Source organism: Hydra viridissima, unplaced genomic scaffold (assembly GCF_058129835.1).
Source record: "Hydra viridissima isolate aposymbiotic clone 2 unplaced genomic scaffold, HvirCarnegie_v1 scaffold_9, whole genome shotgun sequence".
Taxonomy (NCBI): domain Eukaryota; kingdom Metazoa; phylum Cnidaria; class Hydrozoa; order Anthoathecata; family Hydridae; genus Hydra; species Hydra viridissima.
Window position 1 is genome coordinate 1,322,501 of NW_028324308.1, and position 22,143 is coordinate 1,344,643.

Here is a 22,143-nt window from a genome sequence, read left to right on the forward strand (position 1 = left end):
ATGGGCATATGCTAATTAAAAAGTTGACTGTAATATGTTAATTTTATATCAAAAAGCAAAAGCGGACATCATACATCGAGATGTTCATAAATTATTTGATACTGATGACTAGGATGGTATCTGGTTGCTATTTATAACCAAACCAAAAATATAGGAAAATAAATTTTGGCACCAGTTAGTATATTTCTAATAATTTGTTTATATATCATTTAAACAGACTGCATGCTTCCGTGAAGAGCGAGATGTTCTTGTATTTGGAGACAGTCGTTGGATTACAAAGCTTCACTATGCTTTTCAGGATGCTAGCAACTTGGTAATTATGTTAGTTAAATTTTATTAAGTAAATAAACCCTTGTTTATTTATTTTTTTTCTCTTCATCATTCTTCAAACTCATAGTTTAAAATTTAGTTTCACTTTTGTGCACAGCTTTCATTAAAAGTATAATCACTGAGATAACCAGGCCAATATTATTGCTGCTTATTGCTGTCATGATTTTTTTTTGCAATTTAGTATTTTGTTATGGACTACTATAGTGGTGGAGATTTACTGACACTATTAGCCAAATATGAAGATCATATTCCAGAAGAAATGTTAAAATTTTATGCTGCAGAAATTATTTTAGCTATTGATTCAATACACCAGATGAAATATGTGCATCGGTAATATTTTTTAAATCTTCAAAAATCTTGATTTTATTATATATAGCAATTCTCAACTGTTTATGAATTTTTATCATAAAGTGCTTATAACAAAACAAGTTAAATGATAAACATTTTTATGGACAGCAAATATTTTTTTTATAACTTTTTTACGTTTTACTTCCTTGATTTTATTTTAAAAAGTTAACATGTGTACATAGATATATTCATATGAAATAGATATTTTTTGATAAATAGTATTTCAGGTTTTAAAGTCCTCAGCCAATTACAACTCATTAAAAAAAAAGTTTGTGATTTAAAGTTAGATTATTAAACATATTGTTGAAGATTCTTTGCAATTCAGGGACATCAAGCCTGATAATGTATTGGTGGATGTCACAGGACATGTTAGGTTAGCAGATTTTGGTTCATGCCTTAGAATTGGAGATAATGGTTATGTAAGTAAAGTTATATTCTTATAGAATAAATTTTTGATAAGATAGTGTGTCTATGTATGTATGTATGTATGTATGTATGTATGTATGTATGTATGTATGTATGTATGTATGTATGTATGTATGTATGTATGTATGTATGTATGTGTGTATGTATAAAATAGATAGTAAACAAAATTAAAAAAACTAGTTCTTTTATTCTATTTTTACCTTGAGTTGTATAAATGTGTAAAATTTTATTATATAAAAGTATTTTTTTGTATAATTGTATTTTATTGTATAAATGTATGTTGTATTATGATAATACTTTATTTGAAAAATGAAATATATGATTTTATATATTTTTAAAAAAGTCTTATTTTTGTTTTTTAGGTCGTTTGCTCAGTAGCTGTTGGAACACCTGATTATATCAGCCCAGAAATTCTTCAGGTATTTTCGACTATGCTGTGGAATTTTATTTATAGCTCAGAACTTTTATATATAAAATTTTTATATATAAAAGTTCTGAGCTATAAATAATAAAATTGTTTTTTTAATTTTGTGATGTTTTTGCAGCAGTTATTTTTTTAATAATAAAAAAAAAATGAATACTTCAGGCCATGGAAGATGGGAAAGGGCAATATGGTGTTGAATGTGATTGGTGGTCACTGGGTATATGTTGCTATGAAATGATATATGGTGAGACTCCTTTTTATGCAGAGTCTTTGGTAGAAACTTATGGAAAAATTATGGAACACAAGGTATTATTTGAAATCATCAAAAAATTTAAAAACAACAATAATAAGTATTTTATAGTTTATGAGTTCATGTAACTTTTGTTTTAGACTAAGTTTTCATTTCCAGAAGATATTGAAGTTTCACCTGCTTGCAAAGACCTTATGTCTAGGTTGTTTTCTGACAGCAATATTTAATTTATTTTTCTTTAGCGATATTTAAGTTATTTCTTTAGTTTTTTCTTTGATTCAATTTTTTTTTTAACAAAAAAAAAAAAAGAAAGAAAGAAAATCCAACTATTTTTCAATTTCATTTTTATTTTTTTTTTATCAAAAGGCTCATTTGTGATGTGCCACAGAGACTCGGAAGAAATGGTATAAATGACTTCAAATCACACCCATTCTTTAAAGGTGTGGATTGGGACAACATCTATGAATGTAAGCCATGTTTTTTTTTTTTAACAATTCAAAAAGGTTTAACCTTTTCCGTAAGTTTTAACTTTCAACTTGGTGACCAAGTTTATTTCAATGATTAGATATGATTTTTGTTTATTTATTTATTGGGCACTGTAGTAAATGTTCATATTTTTATTATCTAAACATGTTTTTCATACTTCTAAGATATTGTTTAGTCGATTAGGTTACATATAGGTCATTTTAAATAAGCATGATAAGCAAAATAACATTGATATTGTTAATGGCACCATATGTCATCTTTCGTCAGGCTAAGAATACCTGCAATTACACCATATGTCAGCTTTCGTACAATAAAGGTTAATAATTCAAAAAACCATACAATAGCTTTTTTAAATAAGACTGTGTTATGGTTTTTTTGTAAGTGTAAATCAGCAAATTAATTGAGTAAAAATCAGCAAAATAATTTTGCTATTTTTTTTGTATTTTTATGTTACTTAGTATTTTTATGCCACTTTTAATTGAAAGTTTGTTTAATGAATTTTTAATTTTAGTTTAGCATAAATAGTTAATCAGTGTTTCTTGAAAAATAGAACTACAGTAAAATGTAAAAAAAACAAAAAACAAAAAGACAAATGTATATATTTTTAAATCAAATTCAGTTTAATTTGCTAGACTAATGTACATTTGATATTGTTAATGAATTCTTTTTTGGTATTCCTTCTGGTATTTTTTTCTGGTAATCCTTGAATGCAGTTCATCGCATTCAATCTTCTTTTAGTTGAGCTTGGAAGCTTTTTTATTACCTCTGGAGTGACTTTTTTCTAACAATACTTGATTCTTCCAAATAATTTATGAACATTTTTGGCTCCCCACTTTATATTGTAGACAAAACCTTTCAATTAACCTCAAAAGTCTTTAAATGGCCTTATAGTTGGCAGGATTATGTTTCTTAAGAACAAAATTCATTCTTTCATTGTCCAGCAAAGCAATGATGTTTTTGGCATAATGAGCCAATGCTAAGTCAGTCCAAAAGACATAGTGCTCATCAGGATATTGCTCACATATAAACAGAATCATACAAAAAATCAAGTAGTTTTCAATGCAATCTTTTTTTGCGTGTTGTTTTTGTTGTTAAATGGATTGGCATTTCTTGATTACTGGTCATTTTTTACCTTTGAGGCTTTGATTGCAAGCCAAACCAATACTTTCAAGTTTATTTATTTTTTTTGTACTTAAGGTCTCAAAATGCATTCTTGGGGTCATTAGAGTAGTATCCATCATTTCTAACAGCTGTGAATTTTGACAAAGTAAAATGAGATTCATCATCCAAAATAAAATTCTTGTTCAAAAACTTTTTACACAAGTGTCTGCATTTAGGTGGAGTGACAGCTCTTTGCTGCTCAGAGCATTTTGATGGTGATTCCCAGTGATGGTATTTGATGTTTGTCTTTATTTATAAAAATCTATGAGTGTGGTGTGGTCAAAATTTTCAATTTTTGGCTCCTTTTTTAATGGTTGCTTTGGGATTAGTGTCAAAATAAGCAACAATCTGATTGACTTTAAATTTTATCATTTTTTTTTTCTTTTCAAAATTTTTTTGGTCTACAATCAAGTCTACTTTCATATCTTTTAATTATGATGCCCAGTTGTTTTTGGAGCATTTTCACATTAAAATGGTTGTATGTAAGCAGTTTTCTTTGTGTAATATTATCTTAATAGAATTTGTACAAATGTTTTCTTACATCTACCAACTGAAGAACAATTACTTTTGATGAATATATATATATATATATATATATATATATATATATATATATATATATATATATATATATATATATATATATATATATATATATGTTTTTAAATATTGTGTAGTTTACACAAACACTAAGACATGTTACTATTTAACTGTTTGTATGTAAGTAATTGCATTTTGTGGAGTTCCATTTTTTAGGGAAAACTCATTATTAGTTATAAGTATTAAATTTAAGCAGTTGATGCTAAAAGCTGTCATCAATAAATCAACACTGTTGATGATAAGAGTATCTTATGATTTTTTTTCCCATATTTGAATCTACTTTACATTTCTTAGAAGTAAAAATAATTTCGAATGCTGCATCCTCCCACCATTTGATGCAAGGGCCTTTATTAAGCTTATTTAATTTGAAATCCAGGTAAACCACCATATGTGCCTGAGTTAGATGGAGAAACAGATGTTTCGAACTTTGATGTGGAGGATTTTAAAGAAGCCAAAACTCAGGTCATTTATTTTAAGAGTTTTTATTGAAAAATTTAACAGTTTATGTTAAAGAGTTTAATGGGTTTTCTTTAAACAAATTTTGGATTTTCATTTAGGAGTTTGCTCCTCCTCCTTCCAATCAGGTATTTACTGGGCTTCATCTGCCGTTTATTGGTTTTACTTATACAAAAGACAGGTGAGTTTCTACACATTTTTCATAATCATCATGATAGAGATGACAGTGATGAAAATAATCAAGGATAATCACAATAAAAACCATGATTATATTTTGTGTTTTAAAAAAATTTTTTTAGTACTTTGTCAGATTCTGGAGGTGAAAGTAGGACATTGTTGGAAGTTTCTAAAAGACAGGAGCCAGAGGGAGCAGCAAGTATTTTGCTTATATGTATTTTTAAAATTGGTTTAAATAAGAAAAGGTTCAAAAATCATGGTATTTAAAGTTCAAAATCTTTCAGGCACAAGCTCAAGTGGCACATATATTTTTGAAAGAAAAATAAAAGCCTTAAACGAAGAGAACTTGGAGTTGCAGAAAAAACTTGGTAAGAAGAACACAAAATGTTTAATATTTAGCAGTTTTAACACAATCCTATGTGTTCTGTGTAGTAATAAGTTTTTTAATGAATAATACATTAATTAAACACAAAAATTAAAGATAGAAAAAAAAATTGTAAGTACTTCAAAAATAACAAATTTAGATTACTACTAGTTGATTTGAAATTCTGAAATTAAGTTTTTAAAATCAAGTTAAATAAATTTGTTAGGATTTTTAGTCACTTTTTCAATCATAAAAAAGATTACTGCTTTTTTAACAAAGAATTTTAAAGTAAGCATTAAAAATATTTTGTAGTTAAAAAATGGTTTTAAAATTTTATTTTTTTTTTTAACTTAAAGATTTGCTGTGATATTTAAAATACTTGTAGAGTGGTAGTTTTTTGTATAAATAATAATATAATATGTAATAAAATAATATAGTAGTATATAATGTAATAAAAAAAATTACAATTATAACAGATTTGATTTACTTTTGTTAATTTTTATCACCTAAAGACAAATAAAGTTATAAGAAGTTAAAAGACCAAATAATCAACGTTCTATTTTTAGATTTGCTTAAGAAATCTGGATCTGTAAAATCTGCTCCTGAAAATGTTTCGGCATCTCAATATGCTGCTCTGTCTCAGAAGAATACTGGTATTTTTCAATGATTTTTTTTTTTTGGTGTTATTTTGGTTTTTTATAAAGTAAGATTTTTAAATTTCTAAAGAGATTTTTTATTTTCTGGTAAATGCTTAGAGATAGAAGCTAAGATAAAAGTATTAGAAAAAGAAAACGAACAGTTGAAGATGAGTAACAGTAAAGTTGAAAAAGAAGGTAAAAACCTTTTAATAAGTAAAATTTAAACAGAAGAAACAATGATTTTCTCACTTTTTGAAACTTATTTATTCAAGATTTATTTCTAGATGTAAAGGTACGAGAACTTGAACGTGGCAAAAAATTGTTAGAACAAGAAAAAGAGGGGTTACTTAATGAGTTAAAAGATGCTAAAGAGAAGGTTGTGACTTTGCAAAAGGACTACCAGGAAGCTGTTTTACAACGTAAACAAGCTATGGAGGAGTTTACTGATCTTAATGAAAAACTTGCAGATGTACGCTCACAGAAAATAAAGTTAGCTAGACTTGTTCGTGAAAAAGAGGAAGAAATTGAAAACTCAATGAATAAATTGGACCAAATTCGAAAAGAATGCCGAACTATAGAAAAGTCAAAACATGAGCTGATAGCTCAGGTTGAAGAAATGAAAGCAGATTTGCAAAAGGAAGAAAAATTAAGAATAAAAGCTGATCTTTATTGTCAACAGTTGGAAGAGGAAATTGAAACGCTACATCATAAAGTTGTGCCTAATACTCCAAGAAAAGACTCAGTCCAAGATGTTAACAAGTAAGTTTTATAAATATTAATATAGAGTTCAACCATTTTTTTTGTAAATTATGAACACTGATTTAGATGCTATGATATTTTTATTTTGAAGTTTCATTTTTGTCATATTTAATCATTATATTTATTATTACATCCTTATTACATCATTACATCATTCATTACATTATTTTCATTATTTAAAAGAACTAAATGTTTAGGCTAAAGTCAGATGTTGAGAAATTGAAAAAAGAACACGAAGAGATTTTGACCAAGGAGCGTAAGCAATTATCCATCGAATTAAAGGTAAATACTGTAGATGTTCATCTTCCCTTTGATATCAAATGTCTTTTTTTTATTCTCATTACAAGTTTTTTTTTTGAAGTTCAAAAAGCTTTCATATTTATCTTACCTTTGTGTAAAATTTTAATGATATATGGTTTTTCTTACAGATGCTTGAAGAAAAATATAACGACAGTCTTAAGTCAAATTTAACTTATGAAGAAGAGGTAGACATTTAATAAACAATTAATGCTTATAATTTGGTAAGTCGTCAGTTGTATAAAAAGTTTTTAATATTTTTAATAGATAAAACAGCTTAAAGAAAAGTTGGAAAAGAAAATGAAAGAGAGGTTTACTAGTTTTTCTTTGTGGAAAATGTTTAACTCAGCAATCATATCACTCTATCCCATTAAAATATATTGTTAAAGTCATAGCGTGTATAACCATACTATCCTTAAATTCAATTTTTTTCATATATGGTACTCCATGTGGAAAGAGGTAAAAAAAAACAAAAAAAAAAAACTGAGAGAAACTTGAAACTTCTGCTCAATATAGCTGGTTATAATGAAGTAAAAGTAACATGCAGAAAATATCATAAAAAATGATTTCAATTGATGTCATAACAAGCTTCTTAGGATTGTTATGGTATCATTTGAGGTATTATTATATATTTGGTGTTTATCTATAGTGAAAGTGTTCAACAAGAGGCTTTGGCTGATTACAAGAATGCATCTCTTCGAAATAATAATGCCTTAAAAAGAGAAAATGATCGTTTGTCTGCACAAGTTGAAAAGGTTTTTTATTCTTTTGTGCTTTTTAGTTGTATAAAAATTGAACCAATAAAAATTGATCTTTTTTGTCAAAAAATGTCAATTAGTTAACATCTCAAATTGAGCAAGCTGCTATTTACCAAAAAAGCTTAGAGGCAGAACTACGAGGATTTTCTGAAAAGCACACAGATATCACACATTGGGAAGAGCAAGTTGCAGAAATAATTCAGTGGTCAGTTTATTCCTACAATTTCCTACATATATATATATATATATATATATATATATATATATATATATATATATATATATATATATATATATATATACACACACACACACACATTTTTTAGCTCACCGTAATTTTAAAATTATTTTTGATTTTTTGTTAAAAATATGAAGAACTTATTAAACAAAAAAAATCAGGTTTATAGACATTACAAACAAAATATCTAAAAATAATTTAGTTAAGTATGATACATAAAGATTAATACTTTGTATGTCCACCTCTTGCATTGATCACAGAAGCAATTTTTGTGGGAATTGATGCTTGTAAATTTGTAATGAAATTTTGTGGAATATTGGCCAACTCCCTTTTTAATATTTAGAAACATTCTTCAACATTTCTGAGGTTATATTCACCTTTTTTTTATCCAAATAATTCAAAATGTATTCAAAAATATTCAAATCTGGACTTTGAGGAGGCCTGTTCATTACTACGAGAACTCCCTCCTCACACATTTCCTGTAAATATTTCTTGCCCACTCAGGAACAATATTTGGGATCATTATCTTGCTGTAGAATGAAATTATTACTAATTAGTCTCATTCCAGATGGTATTGCATGATGTCTTAAAGTTTCCACATATTGTTCTTCTGTCAGTTTGCTATCAATTCTGATTAAATCACCTACTTCAGATAATGAAATACAACCTCAAACTAGAACAGAACCTCCCTCATGCTTGATTGTTGGGTGTAGACAATCAGGACAATAAACCTCCTACCCTTCTTCTTACATTCTATTGTCTTCTGCTACTGAACAATTCAAATTTTGATTTATCTATGTATAGTACATGGTTTAACATTTGTTGTGTCCAATAATTGTTGTTTTGCATTTTTAAGTCTTTTTTCTTTGTTTCCACGGCATAACAAAGGCTTTTGAACTGCAATACGCTCTTTAACTCAGCTTTAGAAAATGTTGTCAAATTAAGATGGGGAAATGTTGCAGTTTGAATGTCTTGGGCCAGCTCACTGGAGGTTTTTTTCCAACTTCACAGAGACACGTCATGTTTTGTAAGCTTTGGAGGTTTTCCACTTCATGTTTTATCCTTAAGAGATCCCAAGTTTTTAAGCTTTTTTCTAATTTCTCTAATGGCTGTCCTTGAATATTTTGTTTTCTGTTCATGAAGGGCAATAATTTTTTAATGTCTCAGTAGTGGAATTTCATCCATTATAACACTTTAAACACAATAATACAAAAAAAAAAAAAAAAAAAAATTAAATATAAAAAGTTTTGTTCTTAGAAAAACAAAAAATAGTATTAAGTGCACAATATCTATAAAAGGTTTATAAACTATATCATCACTTAATATGAAGCTGTCAGTTCCACCCTATCTTTTGGGTTGGAACTGACATTCTTCTGCAGAGAATAAATAAATATAAAAAAAACATATTACAGGTTTATATTATTGTGGTTTATATTATTGTGGTTTATATTATTGTGCTTTTAAAAAAGAAGAATTTTCAGCTATCAATTTTTTTCATTTTAGTTTATTAAGATTTTTGAAAAATTGTTTTCTTACACAGGGTGAGTGATGAAAAGGATGCACGTGGATACTTACAAGCATTAGCATCAGGAATGGCTCAAGAGCTTGAAAACTTGAAAAGCTCTAGTGGCAGTGGGGTTTCAGTAAGCCTTTTACTATCTCCCTTTACATATCCATTTCACAATCAACCCTTCAAATATTTTTTTCGTGCAAAATCCATTAGATTAATCCTTAAATGTAATGTAACAAAGCTTATGTAAAATCTATGAAATGTAAAACCTATAAGATGTAAAATCTATGGTGATCAGAATGTCAACATTTGAGTTTTTAAAATGTATATCATTTTAAAAAATCTTTTTTTTATTTGAGAGCATTAGGCAAATAAAAACATTTTAGGATTAAACCTTATATTTTCAAGTTCATTATTTGATAGCTTTTTATATTTTTAAAATAGAATAAGAATTGGCAAGCAAGACGCTCACAGAGAATGGATAAGCAGGAACTTTTGTCTCTGCAAGCCAGCTTAAACTTGGAGGTGCAGGCTAAACAGCAACTCAGTGATGAGCTCACAAAAATTAAGAATTTATATAGTCATGCAGAAAGGTAAAAATAATAAAATATTATAAACTGTAAAAACATTTCTTAATATTAGCTCATTTTATAATGTCAATATGTCTCATTTTAAATCAGACGCATTGATGAGCTGGAGAATCAACTAAAAACTCTTCAAAATGAACTTGACCGTTTCCGTGTAGAAGGGCAAAATGCTAAACTTGGAGGTAAGACTGAAAGTAATTCCCATAAATAATGCTAAAGCAGAAAAGTTACTTCAGGTAAGTTTGTCCAGGTAAGTTGTGTAAATGTTTTACAAGAGTTTAAAATAAAAGTTGAGAAATAATAATAAGAATAAGAATTCAAAGTTTATCACAATAAATAATTCACCTCATCAAAAATAATCTAAAAAAAAAAAAAAAGCAGTCTGAAATTAAATTTAAAAGAAGTTTTAATTACTTTTAAATTTAATTTTACGTTTTCTTCACTGAAATTATTTTTGGTGAATAAGTTAAGGAGTAAAATTTACCTGTAAACACATTTTTTTTTTAAACCCTGATTTTGGTGGTGATTACAATTTTCAGAATGTGGTGTAGATTACAAAAAATAAAAACATAAAAATTAACTCATGAAAATCTTTTTACAAAAAAACTTTAAATATAGGTAATGGCTTCAGCTTTTCATTCTTGAATTTGTTGGCTCCTGAAGACCCTGCATTATCAAGTTATGATGATCTTGAAAGGGTAACAATATTCTTAAAAGTTCAATTGTTTTATATCATTTAGCTGTTTATTATTGTTCTCTTTAAACCAAAATGAAGATATATTTGTAAGTATTTTTATAAGCATTTATATATATTTTTTTTATGGATAATCAAAGATACAAGTTTTCCTCTAATCAGCTGTTAAGTCTTTTTCAATGCTGTTACAAATGACGTAAAGATTTATATTACAACCTTTTTTGGAGCACTCTTTTACAATTAACAGCTTAAGAATAAAAAAAGTTTATTCAAAAATCTATAAACTGAAGGTTGAAAAAATACAGCAGAAAAATAATAATGCAGGTACAAAATACCACTAAACAAAAGTATTTTAAGAATAATTTTGTTTGGAATATATTATTATGATATGATAATTTTACTGTAATGATTTTAATTAATTTTATTAAAAACCATTAAACTTCACCTAATTGCAAACTTTGAAGTTTTCTTTTGTCTGTCAGAAGTTCAAACAAATTTTAATATTTCAAGTTTTGCCTCGTTTTTTTTGCTATGAAAGTCATAAATTTATTATTTACTTAAACAGATAAAAGAGGAAGAAGATCAAAAAGAGGTTGTTACTTTGAAAATAGAAACTGAAATCCAACCAACTGCATCATCTGGTTCATCTAATACTGTGGAAAAACACACGATAATACAAAAACCTCCTGAAGTGAGATTTGTTAATAGCAAAAGAGTTTAAAAAGCTCTGAAACCTATTTATTTTTAAAAAAGTTTCAAATTTGAAAAAGCTTAACTTTTACTTAGAAAAAAAACTTTTTTATAGTTTTGACCTTTAAAAAGTTGGACTTTTCCAAAAAATCTATAGCAATTCATCAAAAAACTACAAAGTAGTTTTGACTTTTTCAACTCTGAATAACAGAGAATAAACGAGAAAGTGTTTTTGTTAATAAACTTTATGGTTTATGATTAAAAAAGAAAAAGTTTTTAGGAAAAAAAAAACAAAAAAAACTTAGAATATATTTTCTCTAGCATGGTCACCAGTTTCTTACAAAAACATTCAGCTTACCTACAAAGTGTCATGTTTGTATGTCAGTCATGTTTGGATTTTCAAGACAAGGAACTTTATGTGGAGGTATTTCTCATTCTTAACAATATCTGAAAAATATCTGCAATATCTGAAAAGGCAGTGTCATTCTTAATAGACAAAAATGTTAACAAAATAAACTTTGTATATGAAATTTTAATTTTTAAATATTTGTTGCATTTATTTAATCAAAAATTATAACTACTTAAAACATATTTATTGTAATATTATATTATTTAAAATATCAAGTAAATAACTAAAAGAATTTTCATAGCATGTGGTTACAGCAGTCACATGCAATGCATAAAAGATATTTCAAAGTCATGTCCAGTGCCTCAGCATTTATGTAAGTTGGTTTTTAATATTAGGATCAGATTTTTTACTTTTCTTCGGTTTTCTTGTGGTTCTTATTTATTCCTAATTTGATAAAATAATTGAGTTATAAAGTATTATTGTAATATTTGTTTCACATCTAGTAACTAATCGGCCTCTTGGCATTGATCCAAATACAGGGTCAGGAACTGCTTTCGAAGGTCTGGTTAAGGTAAACAGTTGTAATGAAATTCATCATCATCATCATCATCATCATCATCATCATCATCATCATCATCATCATCATCATCAGTATTTTAGTTTGTTAATGTGAATAATATAAAAAATTAAATATTTTAGATTCCAAAACCAGGCGGCATTAAGAAAGGTTGGACGAGGGCTTTTGCAGTTGTTTGTGATTTCAAAATACTTTTTTATGACACAGTTAATGACAAGACACCTACAAACAATATTTTAGAAGTTATTGATATGAGGTAAAAAAAACTGCATGAAAGGTCCTTTTTGTATACAAGTATTTGTAATTGATAGATTCTACAATTATTTAATCAGTGTGTTGAAGTTCTTTTGCACTTGTGCCATTACAAATGGATCATGTTAGAATATGGGAAGTTTTATGATTTTCTAGAATGTTCTAGCATTTAATTTAATGCATCAAAGGTACATTATTTTCTAGAAATTTCCATGCAATTATATAACCAAGTACAGTTGATTAACATAACATAAGATGTTAGAACAGAAATCCCAAGCCCTAGGCCAAGGCATTATTACCCAATACACTTATCGAGTTTGGTTTCAATGTTTTCAAACGACTTCCAACTTGAGAATTGTCCAAGGTCTGGTTGTCAAACTGAACTTGATTCTGAAGCGGTGCACAAACTGGTGGAGGAGGATCTCAGCAGCCTCTGTATAGCCTCTACACTCCATACTCTTACACATCAGTGCTGCACTGTTTTCAATAGTTGGGAAAGGTTCTTCAGTTAGGGATTTGGTCTCCGTAATCTGACACAAAATTGCAAGGACATGCGTTAGGAGAACTGCACATTCTTGCTCTACAAAAACCAAACAAAAAAAAAACAAAAAGCTTTGACTGGTTAAATTACTTAATCACTGGCAATGAGATGTAAACCACACATGAAAGCACCAATAGATTGGCACTGAGAAGCAGGCATAATGTATTGGCATTGTGCATTTCAAGCTTCTTTCTCCCAACAGCATCAAAACAGCTGACTTACCATCAACAACTGAAAAGACTCAGGCAGAAAGTCACTCAAATATGCAGTCACACAGCAAAATCAACAGATCTTAAGCTTATAGAGATAGGATGGGAGATCTTGCCCCACCTGACATTCTCCAGACATCTCTTTAAGTTACAATCACTTTTTTCTCTGCAATTTCATGTCAATGAAGAACTTAGATGATGTTTGCCAACTTGATGCCTGGAGATGGGATCCATTCCTTGCCTAGTAAATGGAGAATTGTTGCTGATAATAATGGTGATTATATTGTTGAGTGATTGTGTTTGTTCAGAGGATTGTAATGAATTAAACTATTTCATGAAAGTGCAAAAGAACTTTCTTTCCAACTTAATATTTATTTTAGACCAATTGTTAAGAAAATTTTTTTTTATTTTGTATTAATAGTAATATTATATTTCTTAAATTTTTTGTCTTGGATTTCAAACAAATATTTCGTTTAGCATCTCAAATAAACACCAAAAATAAATTATATTTTTGCAGAGATGAAGATTTTTCAGTATCTACTGTTTCTGCATCTGATGCCATTCATGCAAAGAAATCTGATATCGGCAATATTTTTAAGGTTTGGTTTTTTAAAATCAAAGTTTTCTCCTCTATTGTTTTTATTTTGTAAAATCTCGATAAATTTTTAAAATCACAAATAGTTTATAAAATGCTTTTAACATTCTGTGAAGAATTTTTAGAGGAGAGTTGGAGGAGGTTTGAGTTTTCTGTAATTAAAATGTGATTATGTCATTACTTGGTATCCTATTTTAGTGAACGACTGAAACTAAAAGTACCGAAATTTTGGTTCAGTAAAACCGTAACCGAAATCAAAGCCAAAACTTTAAATCAATACCAAAATAACATGACTCACTAGAAACAACTAAACCTATGTAATATATACATACATACATACATATATATATATATATATATATATATATATATATATATATATATATATATATATATATATATATATATATATGTATGTATGTATGTATGTATGTATGTATGTATGTATGTATGTATGTATGTATGTATGTATGTATGTATGTATGTATGTATGTATATATATATTACATAGGTTTAGTTGTTTCTAGTGAGTCATGACAATAAAAGTAATAATGGTAACAGTAATACAGCTATTCACAAAAGTTTAAACGATTGCAGCATTTTCAGATCTAATCTTTGGTTTTTCTTGAATTAAAATCTAGTGGAAAGAGATATCAAAATAATTTTTTTTCCAATTTGGTAAAGAGGTTATTTGTTAATAGAATAAAAAAAAGTAGGTTTCAACTCAACACTGTTTACTCAAAAATTTCATTAAAAGGTAGGTGATACAAATTAAGAGGTGTCACAAAAGTTTAAACGATTTTATTTAGGATCAATTATTTGCTATTTATTTGATAAATCCGGTGCGAAATTTTTTTTTATTTTTAAATAAAGTTAAAATGAGTAGTTTTACAATCAAAAAATTCATCACAACATCATCAGGCAGCTTTTAATTTATTAAAAATCAACTTGAAATATTGTAAATTTCAAATTAATTGAAATTGCATGCAAATGGGTCGAAAATCAGTTTCTAGTGACATCTAATGGCAAGTTATTGGTATGGCGAGGACAAAAAATCACACAAATGTTCAAATAGGCAAAATACTTCATATTTCTGAATATTGCGTTAGAAAAACCATCAAAACCTGGGAACTTACCAAGGACGTCTCCGACATGCCGCGTATTGGGAGACCATCCAAACTCAGCAACCGTGACAAAAATGGTATGTTCAGAATGAGCAGAGAAAATCCCAGACTCAGCTACAATAAGCCAGCACAAATCTTCAACGAGTCAAAAAATAATCCAAAAGTTAGCAGAGAGCTCGTGAGACAAAGATTGTTGGATAAAGGTATTGGAATGTACATAGCTGCTAGAAAACCTATTCTTTCAATCACGGATAAACGTAAACGACAAGTGTGGTCCAAAGAAAGGCTGGACTGGTCTGTAGAACAGTGGGCAAAAGTTATTTGGAATGATGAAGCTAATTTTCAAGTTGTAAACCGCAAGGGAAGAATCTATGTCAAAAGATTTGCAACTGAGAAATATTCAGACAGGTTTTTGCAACATTGTCGACAAGGCGGTAGAGGTTCGGTTAGCACTGGGGATGTTTTTCTCATAAAAGTATAGGCTTCTGTGAGCTGTGCGAAGGCCGAATTAATCAATACACCTACAAGAACACGTTGGAAACATGTTTAGTTCCATCAATCAGACACTTGTATGGCAGAAGCAAGCAATTCATATTTCAACAAGACGGGGCTTCAGCTCACACAGCTCACTCAATCAAAGAATATTTTTTGAAAAAAAAATTCAATGTGATGCCCTGGTGCTCTAGATCATCATTTTTCATTTTTTGTTCAAATGTTACAATTCGTTTAAACTTTTGTGCTTCTTATTTTTCCTATATGATTTTTTGTAATTGTTTTTTTCTAACTAAATATTAAAATTTTTATATTATGTTCAAATTCATTTTAAAGCTAATTACTTTTTCTTTAATAAATAAAAAAAATTAAGTCGATATCATTTTACAGTTTCTTTTTATTAAACAAAAACCAAACATACTTGATAAAAATTCTGTAATCATTTAAACTTTCGTGAATAGCTGTATTATGATAATGGTAATAGTATTCAAAAGCCCCATCCTATGACGCTTATTTATCATTTAAATTTGTTTGATTGAATAAATATTTGAAAAAATAAAAAAGATTTATTTTTGTAGTGACTTACAGGACCTAAGGTAAGCGATCAGTAACATAATTGAATAAAAAGAAGAACATGAAAAAATTTTAATATTAGATGTTTGCTTAAAAAATGATTTGAGAAAAGTAAACTTGATTCAATTATGTGACGTTATTTCACTTTTTAGTTACAACAATTGTGTTAATTAAAATTTGATTTACCCACAACTGATTAGCATTAGGAAATCACTATGATTCCACACTAAATTAAAAACAAGTTATCAGAACTTAAAAAAAATCTCCTCATAAAAGTTTCGGTTCATTTCAGTAGTGGTTTGAAACGAAATTTCGGTTGAAACTGAATAAGTAAAAAGTTGTCAAAGCAGGAATTTTAGTTTCGGTTTCGGCCGAAACTTAGGCTGAAACTGATACTGAAGCAGAAAGTTTCTGTTCACTATCCTATCTAAAAGCATCATCGCATGGTTAATCAAATATATATTATGTGATATATGAATAAGATGTAATATTAAGAAGTATACAGTTATGATTACAGAAATAGCACACCTAATGTTTTCTTTGTTAGAGTTAACATAATTTCTTTCTTTATTAGTTACTATTTCCATTTATCAGCTACAAACAATAAGAAAAAAAAGTCTTTCTTTATGTTATTATTTTCATTTATTAGCAACAAAGAGAAAATCATTTTTAACTGAAGTATAACTATTTATTATTGAAATGTTTACAATGAAAACAAAATACAACGAAAAGTTGTGATCATAGAAATAGCTCATCAAACAAAAAAAATAGTGCTGCGTTAAATTCCACACCAAAAAATTAAAACTAACATTAATATTTTGTTGGGTAACCCTTATTCTTTATTACTTCAGCAAATCTTGATGGCATCTGTTGATAAGCTTTTGACATTGTTTGACAGTAGTGGCATTTCAAACTTTTTGAGATTCCCTCAAAACTCATTAAAATTCAGTTAGATATCAATCAGATGGGACTTTGGGGTGACCATCCTAGAACATTAATTTAATTTTCCTCAGGTTTTACAGATCTCACAGTATGTTTTGGGTTATCATGCATTAAAAACTCAAGTAACAGGTAGGTTATCATCAGCATATGGCTCCATTACTTTATATAATATATTTTTGTATTTGTATTGATCTGAATTTTCATTAGAAGTTAAAAAGGAATCTTTTTTAGGTATGCTAACAATATGGTGATTCATAATATTAGGTATTATATAATAGTTTCACATATATTAGTCATTTACTCTTTAATGATATAGAATTTTATAATTTTATAAACTTTATTATTATTATTATAATTATAAGTATTATTGTTATTATTACTATTGTTGTTGTTGCTGTTGTTGTTGTTGTTGTTGTTGTTGTTGTTGTTGTTATTGTTGTTATTATCATTATTATTATTATTATTATTATTATTATTATTATTATTATTATTATTATTATTATTATTATCATTATTATTATTATTATTATTATTATTATTATTATTATTATTATTATTATTATTATTATTATTATCATTATTGTTGTTATTATTATTATTATTATTACTATTATCATTATTATTGTTGTTGTTGTCGTTGTTGTTGTTGTTACTACAGGGTGCATAAAAAGTTTGGGGCCATTTTGCAAAACACAGTATTTCATTTACAAAATAACATTTACAAAATAACAGTATATTTCATTTGCAAAACAGGTAATGAATGTATGTACACAGGTTATAAATGTATGTACACAGTTCGTCAGACATAGTTATTTCCATATTCTCAAAATGTCCTCCCTCTACCTGGATGCACTTTTTTAACCTCTTAGGAAAATCATCCACAGCTTTAGCAATTGTTTCCATTGGGATTTCTTTCCAGGCTTTAATCAGGTCTTTTTTTAACTCTTTAATCGATCAATGGGGTTTCGTGCAAGCTTTGGTCTCTAGAATACTCCAAAGCGAGTAGTCCAATGGGCTCAAGTCTGGTGAGTTTGATGGCCATTCTCCAATCTATCTCTAAGAGCTGATGTCAACTTTGATAAAATCAGGAAAGTTCTCTTCCAGCCAAGTTTGAGTCTGTATAGCTTTGTGAGAGGGTGCACCGTTCTGTTGAAACGTCCATTCTTCATCTCCAAAATGCTGCTGGGTTCAAGGCAAAAGTTTTTCTTCAAGCATTGCTCAATATTCAGCACCACAAACTTTGACTCCATCTGGAACAAAGAAGAGAGGAGTTTTACCATTGTGGGTGATTCCTGCCTAGACCATCACTTACTGTGGCTTCTGTTGATGGAAAATGATTATTTTTTTGAGTGGCAGGGGTTTCTTAGACCAACTTCTGTCATTTTGATTGTTATGAGGTTGCTCAACATCGAACCATTTCTCATCAGAAAACAGAATTTTTTGATGTCGCCCAGCACCAAAACTTTTCAGAAGCTTCCTGCATCAGTTCAAACGTTTTTGTTTCATCTCTTCTGTAAGTAATTGAATTTGTAACATGTTTCCTGCTTTTAATCTGGCTACTTTCAGAATATTTCGGACTGATCCTTCAGAATTTCCAACAGCTTTGGCCATTTTTTGTGTTGAGTTCTTCTGTGTCCATGGGTTTCTTTTGATTCGACCTAAGATCTTATTGCGGATAGCTGGAGTGTTGGTCCAAGGACGTCCACTTCTCCGTCTGTCTTCATAGCTCTCAGTTTCTTGATATCACTTAATGACTTAATGGTGATGTTTGATGTTTAGAAGTTGGACAATTTCTTTCACTCTTCTACCTTGATCAAATAGACAAATAATAGCAGGTCTGAGTTCAGACATTTTTCCTAAAAAACAACACAAACATTGTTTACAAATGGGGTTACATTATTTAAAATTTGAAAAACTGCATAGGGTGCGTAAAAAGTTCGTCTACCTTGTTTAAAACGTTATAGAAAAATGGCCCTGAATTTTTCACCCACCCTGTACTACTACTGCTACTGGTTGAATTTTTTCTTGGTGTTGGGCTCTGAATTTCATTATCAGTATTGTATTTTTCAATTTGTTTTGAACCACTTTTCTAGAACACCCAAGTCAACACAAAGCTTGAGAAATGTTAAGTTTATTTGATAACATTTAAAATTATTTTTCTTTTTTCTGCAAAAATTAAATTTACATTACAAATAAAATTCATTGCAAAATCATTGTTTAAAATAAATAAAATTATTTTTCTTCATTTTAATTGTAATATTTTAATATGTAACATTTACGATGCCTTGTTCCAATTCTCACTTAAGGACATGCTAGTGAAGAATTCCATTATTAAAAATTTTAATTTTTGATAATAAATTGGATTCTCCACTAGCATGTCCTATTTCATTGACCACATCCTCGTAACAAAATTTGACATACGTTTTTATTCTTACATTGTTGTATTTACCTCCAAACAATAATGCAAGTTCCAATTTCTAAAATACTACAAATTGGAACTTGAATTATTGTAAATTTTGGAGGTAAATACACACTATAAAATGCAACTAAAAGAAAATATTATGGGGTGTGCTATTTCTATGGTTACCTGTATAAATATGATATGATATTAGGAAGTATATGAATATTATACAGTATTTAGAAGTGAGTTAAACAAAAAATTAACTTTTATTTAGATATCTGTTGGGGGTTCATCCTCAAGTTTGAGCTTTGATCAGTTAGTTCTTTGTGATAATGACACTGATCATCAAAAGTGGATTGGTATGTTGCAAGAGTTATTTAGACTCTACAATAAATGTCATGGTTCAGAGCGCAAGGTACACAATTTGTAAACTTTTAAAAGAGAAAAATAAAAGACCTTCACATTCATGTTGAAATGAAATTAAACTAGATAAGAATGCATCAAAAACATCTTCTTATAACCTTTTTAAACTAAATAAGAATGCATCAAAAACATCCTTGTTCAACCTTTTTTAAAAGTTGTTAACTTCCACAGACTCGAAATTATTTCAAACTGAATTTTCTCAAAATTATTTAATAAATTTGGTAACTTGAGTCTTCATTTGACTTTTAACAAAAAACGATATCAACTTTTTTTCTTTTTAGAATAAGTATGTAGCTCGTGAAATAGCAGACAACAATATACCTATTGTGCGTACTACAGTTTGTGCAGTACTTGTTGACTCAACAAGAATTGTATGTGGTACAGAAGAAGGACTTTATTCTTACCATCTTAGTAAAGAATCTGTGACACGAATTGATGAGAATAAGAAGGTTGTGCAACTCGAAATGGTGCAAGAAGAGCAATTGCTTATAGTCCTGTCAGGTAACCTCTTCTTTTTCTTTAAACTTTTTTAAACAGCTTTTCTTTTTCAGATTACAGCATTGTTAGAGCAAGGGTATTTTTAATTAAAATAAATTTTTACAAAAGGGGTTTTTTTTTAGGGAAGTTTAATGTGAATTGTTTTTTAGGTCAATTACAAATCTTCTGAAATATATTTTAGGCAAGCAACGCTACATCAGTTTATACTCGTTATCAGTAGTAGAAGGCAACGACATCGAGCCAATAAAAATACAAGACTCAAAAGGTAATTTTTTTTAAATTTTTGAAACTTTAACTTAATACTTCAAATGCATTTTTTTCAGTTATAAAAATTGCAATTGAGTTTTTTTTTTTTTTCTTCTAGGTGCCCTCTTTTTTACGGTCGGTAGCATTCGGCAAAGCAGTTGCACCTGCTTATGTGTGGCTCAAAAAAAAAGCGCTGTTCTTTATGAGCTCAATCGAACCAAGACACGATATAGAAAGATGCGGGTAAAATCTTCTTCCAAAAAAACTTTTTTTTTTTTATATCAGAAGTACAACTACTGGTATATTTTTTCTTTAGGATATCCCATTCACCTTTTCTTGTCAATGGGTTGGAATATATAACAGCAAGTTATTTGTTGGCTATCCCTCAGGATTTGTAATGATGGATATTCTTAAAGACAATTCTCCTATTAGTTAGTATCCTCTTTTAAGGAATTTTTTAAAATAATCTCGAGTAGGTTATGATATCATTTTTTTCTACTTTTTTTTTTCTATATTTTTGCCTTCGCTTATGAAATTTTTTTATTATTTATAAACTTTATTGTATATATATATATATATATATATATATATATATATATATATATATATATATATATATATATATATATATATATATATATATATATATATATATATATATATATAAGAATTAATATTTTCATAAAAATACAATATTAAATATATTTTTTTGATTAGAACTAATTAACAGCGATGATCCAACTCTGAAGTTCATGTTATCTATGCACACAGAAGCATTACTAGCAGCTGAAGTATCTGCTGATGAATATCTACTTTGCTTCAGAGGTTTATTGTTAACGAATTTTACTTCAAAATCACTTTTGATTATTGATTTAGTAATTGAGAACTGTTGATTTTTTCTATTAGAATTGGCCTTTTACGTTGGTATAAATGGTATGAGATCAAGATCTAATGAGATAGCTTATCCTTCGCCTGTTAATCATTTAGGTTTGTGCTGTTTCTTGTTTATTTATTGCTGAAAAGTATGTGAAAAATTTTCAGGGAGTTTAAACTTTTTCATTCTGACTTATTTTTTTCTTTTCAGCTTTCTCCAAACCATTTTTGTTAGCGTACACAGATCGCGGTGTTGATGTATTTGAAGTAACAAAAACGGCCTGGATTCAAACGTTGCAAATTCCAAAGGTATTTTCTGCGTTTTGAATTCTCGTGCTAACGTTAGCACAATTTTTTTTTTTAGCTTTGATTACTTTCTGATAATTTAAGAAATAAACTGGCTCTTTTAATTTCAAACAATTTTTTCTCCCGGTTTTCAAGATGATGCCATTATCAATGAACGGAATGCTCAGTCTGTCAACTTTTCCTGAACATCAAGTGATTGTGTACTTCAAAAGAGAAAATATTGATGAGGGTAAAAACTCTGAATTTTAAGTTTCTTAGGTAATGTGCGAAGAAATTTACGCGTTTGAAATTTATGGTTTGTTTTTTAGAGTTGGTCATTAAAACGAGTGAAGTGAAACGAAAGGTAGCTGCTATTTATCGAATCAAGTCAAACACAAAAAAGCGTTTACCCGTAAAAGTTAGAGACAGTTTAAGAGCTGAGGAAGCAGATCTTGTTTCAAAACTCATATCAGGACCGTCAAATTTTAGTCATATTCAGCATATGGGTCCAGGGGACGGTCTGCAAATCCTGAGAGATATTCCAGCAGTATGGTTATTTCCAGCTTATTT

At 28.4% G+C, this 22,143-nt stretch overlaps 1 protein-coding gene across 2 annotated transcripts in view; it reads left to right on the forward strand.

The window, feature by feature from the left end:
- LOC145185739 (serine/threonine-protein kinase MRCK alpha-like) overlaps positions 1-22,143 on the forward strand; it is a 28,315-nt gene that overhangs the window by 5,439 nt on the left and 733 nt on the right. The window contains exons 4-42 of one of the 2 annotated variants that reach the window (XM_090098001.1): positions 218-313; positions 512-660; positions 1,004-1,097; positions 1,467-1,523; positions 1,691-1,834; positions 1,919-1,980; positions 2,145-2,245; positions 4,402-4,487; positions 4,583-4,662; positions 4,781-4,857; positions 4,943-5,026; positions 5,589-5,675; positions 5,778-5,855; positions 5,933-6,419; positions 6,617-6,701; positions 6,848-6,904; positions 6,984-7,027; positions 7,366-7,471; positions 7,555-7,679; positions 9,253-9,355; positions 9,667-9,815; positions 9,903-9,991; positions 10,428-10,507; positions 11,069-11,194; positions 11,515-11,617; positions 11,844-11,915; positions 12,046-12,113; positions 12,242-12,375; positions 13,639-13,720; positions 19,523-19,663; positions 19,953-20,172; positions 20,351-20,434; positions 20,534-20,658; positions 20,732-20,846; positions 21,133-21,240; positions 21,322-21,402; positions 21,500-21,597; positions 21,730-21,823; positions 21,903-22,120. In XM_090098001.1, the coding sequence (XP_089954127.1) occupies positions 218-313; positions 512-660; positions 1,004-1,097; positions 1,467-1,523; positions 1,691-1,834; positions 1,919-1,980; positions 2,145-2,245; positions 4,402-4,487; positions 4,583-4,662; positions 4,781-4,857; positions 4,943-5,026; positions 5,589-5,675; positions 5,778-5,855; positions 5,933-6,419; positions 6,617-6,701; positions 6,848-6,904; positions 6,984-7,027; positions 7,366-7,471; positions 7,555-7,679; positions 9,253-9,355; positions 9,667-9,815; positions 9,903-9,991; positions 10,428-10,507; positions 11,069-11,194; positions 11,515-11,617; positions 11,844-11,915; positions 12,046-12,113; positions 12,242-12,375; positions 13,639-13,720; positions 19,523-19,663; positions 19,953-20,172; positions 20,351-20,434; positions 20,534-20,658; positions 20,732-20,846; positions 21,133-21,240; positions 21,322-21,402; positions 21,500-21,597; positions 21,730-21,823; positions 21,903-22,120 (4,389 nt within the window). The remainder of the gene's footprint in view (positions 1-217; positions 314-511; positions 661-1,003; positions 1,098-1,466; positions 1,524-1,690; positions 1,835-1,918; positions 1,981-2,144; positions 2,246-4,401; positions 4,488-4,582; positions 4,663-4,780; positions 4,858-4,942; positions 5,027-5,588; positions 5,676-5,777; positions 5,856-5,932; positions 6,420-6,616; positions 6,702-6,847; positions 6,905-6,983; positions 7,028-7,365; positions 7,472-7,554; positions 7,680-9,252; positions 9,356-9,666; positions 9,816-9,902; positions 9,992-10,427; positions 10,508-11,068; positions 11,195-11,514; positions 11,618-11,843; positions 11,916-12,045; positions 12,114-12,241; positions 12,376-13,638; positions 13,721-19,522; positions 19,664-19,952; positions 20,173-20,350; positions 20,435-20,533; positions 20,659-20,731; positions 20,847-21,132; positions 21,241-21,321; positions 21,403-21,499; positions 21,598-21,729; positions 21,824-21,902; positions 22,121-22,143) is intronic. The other variant, XM_090098002.1, reaches the window with a different exon arrangement.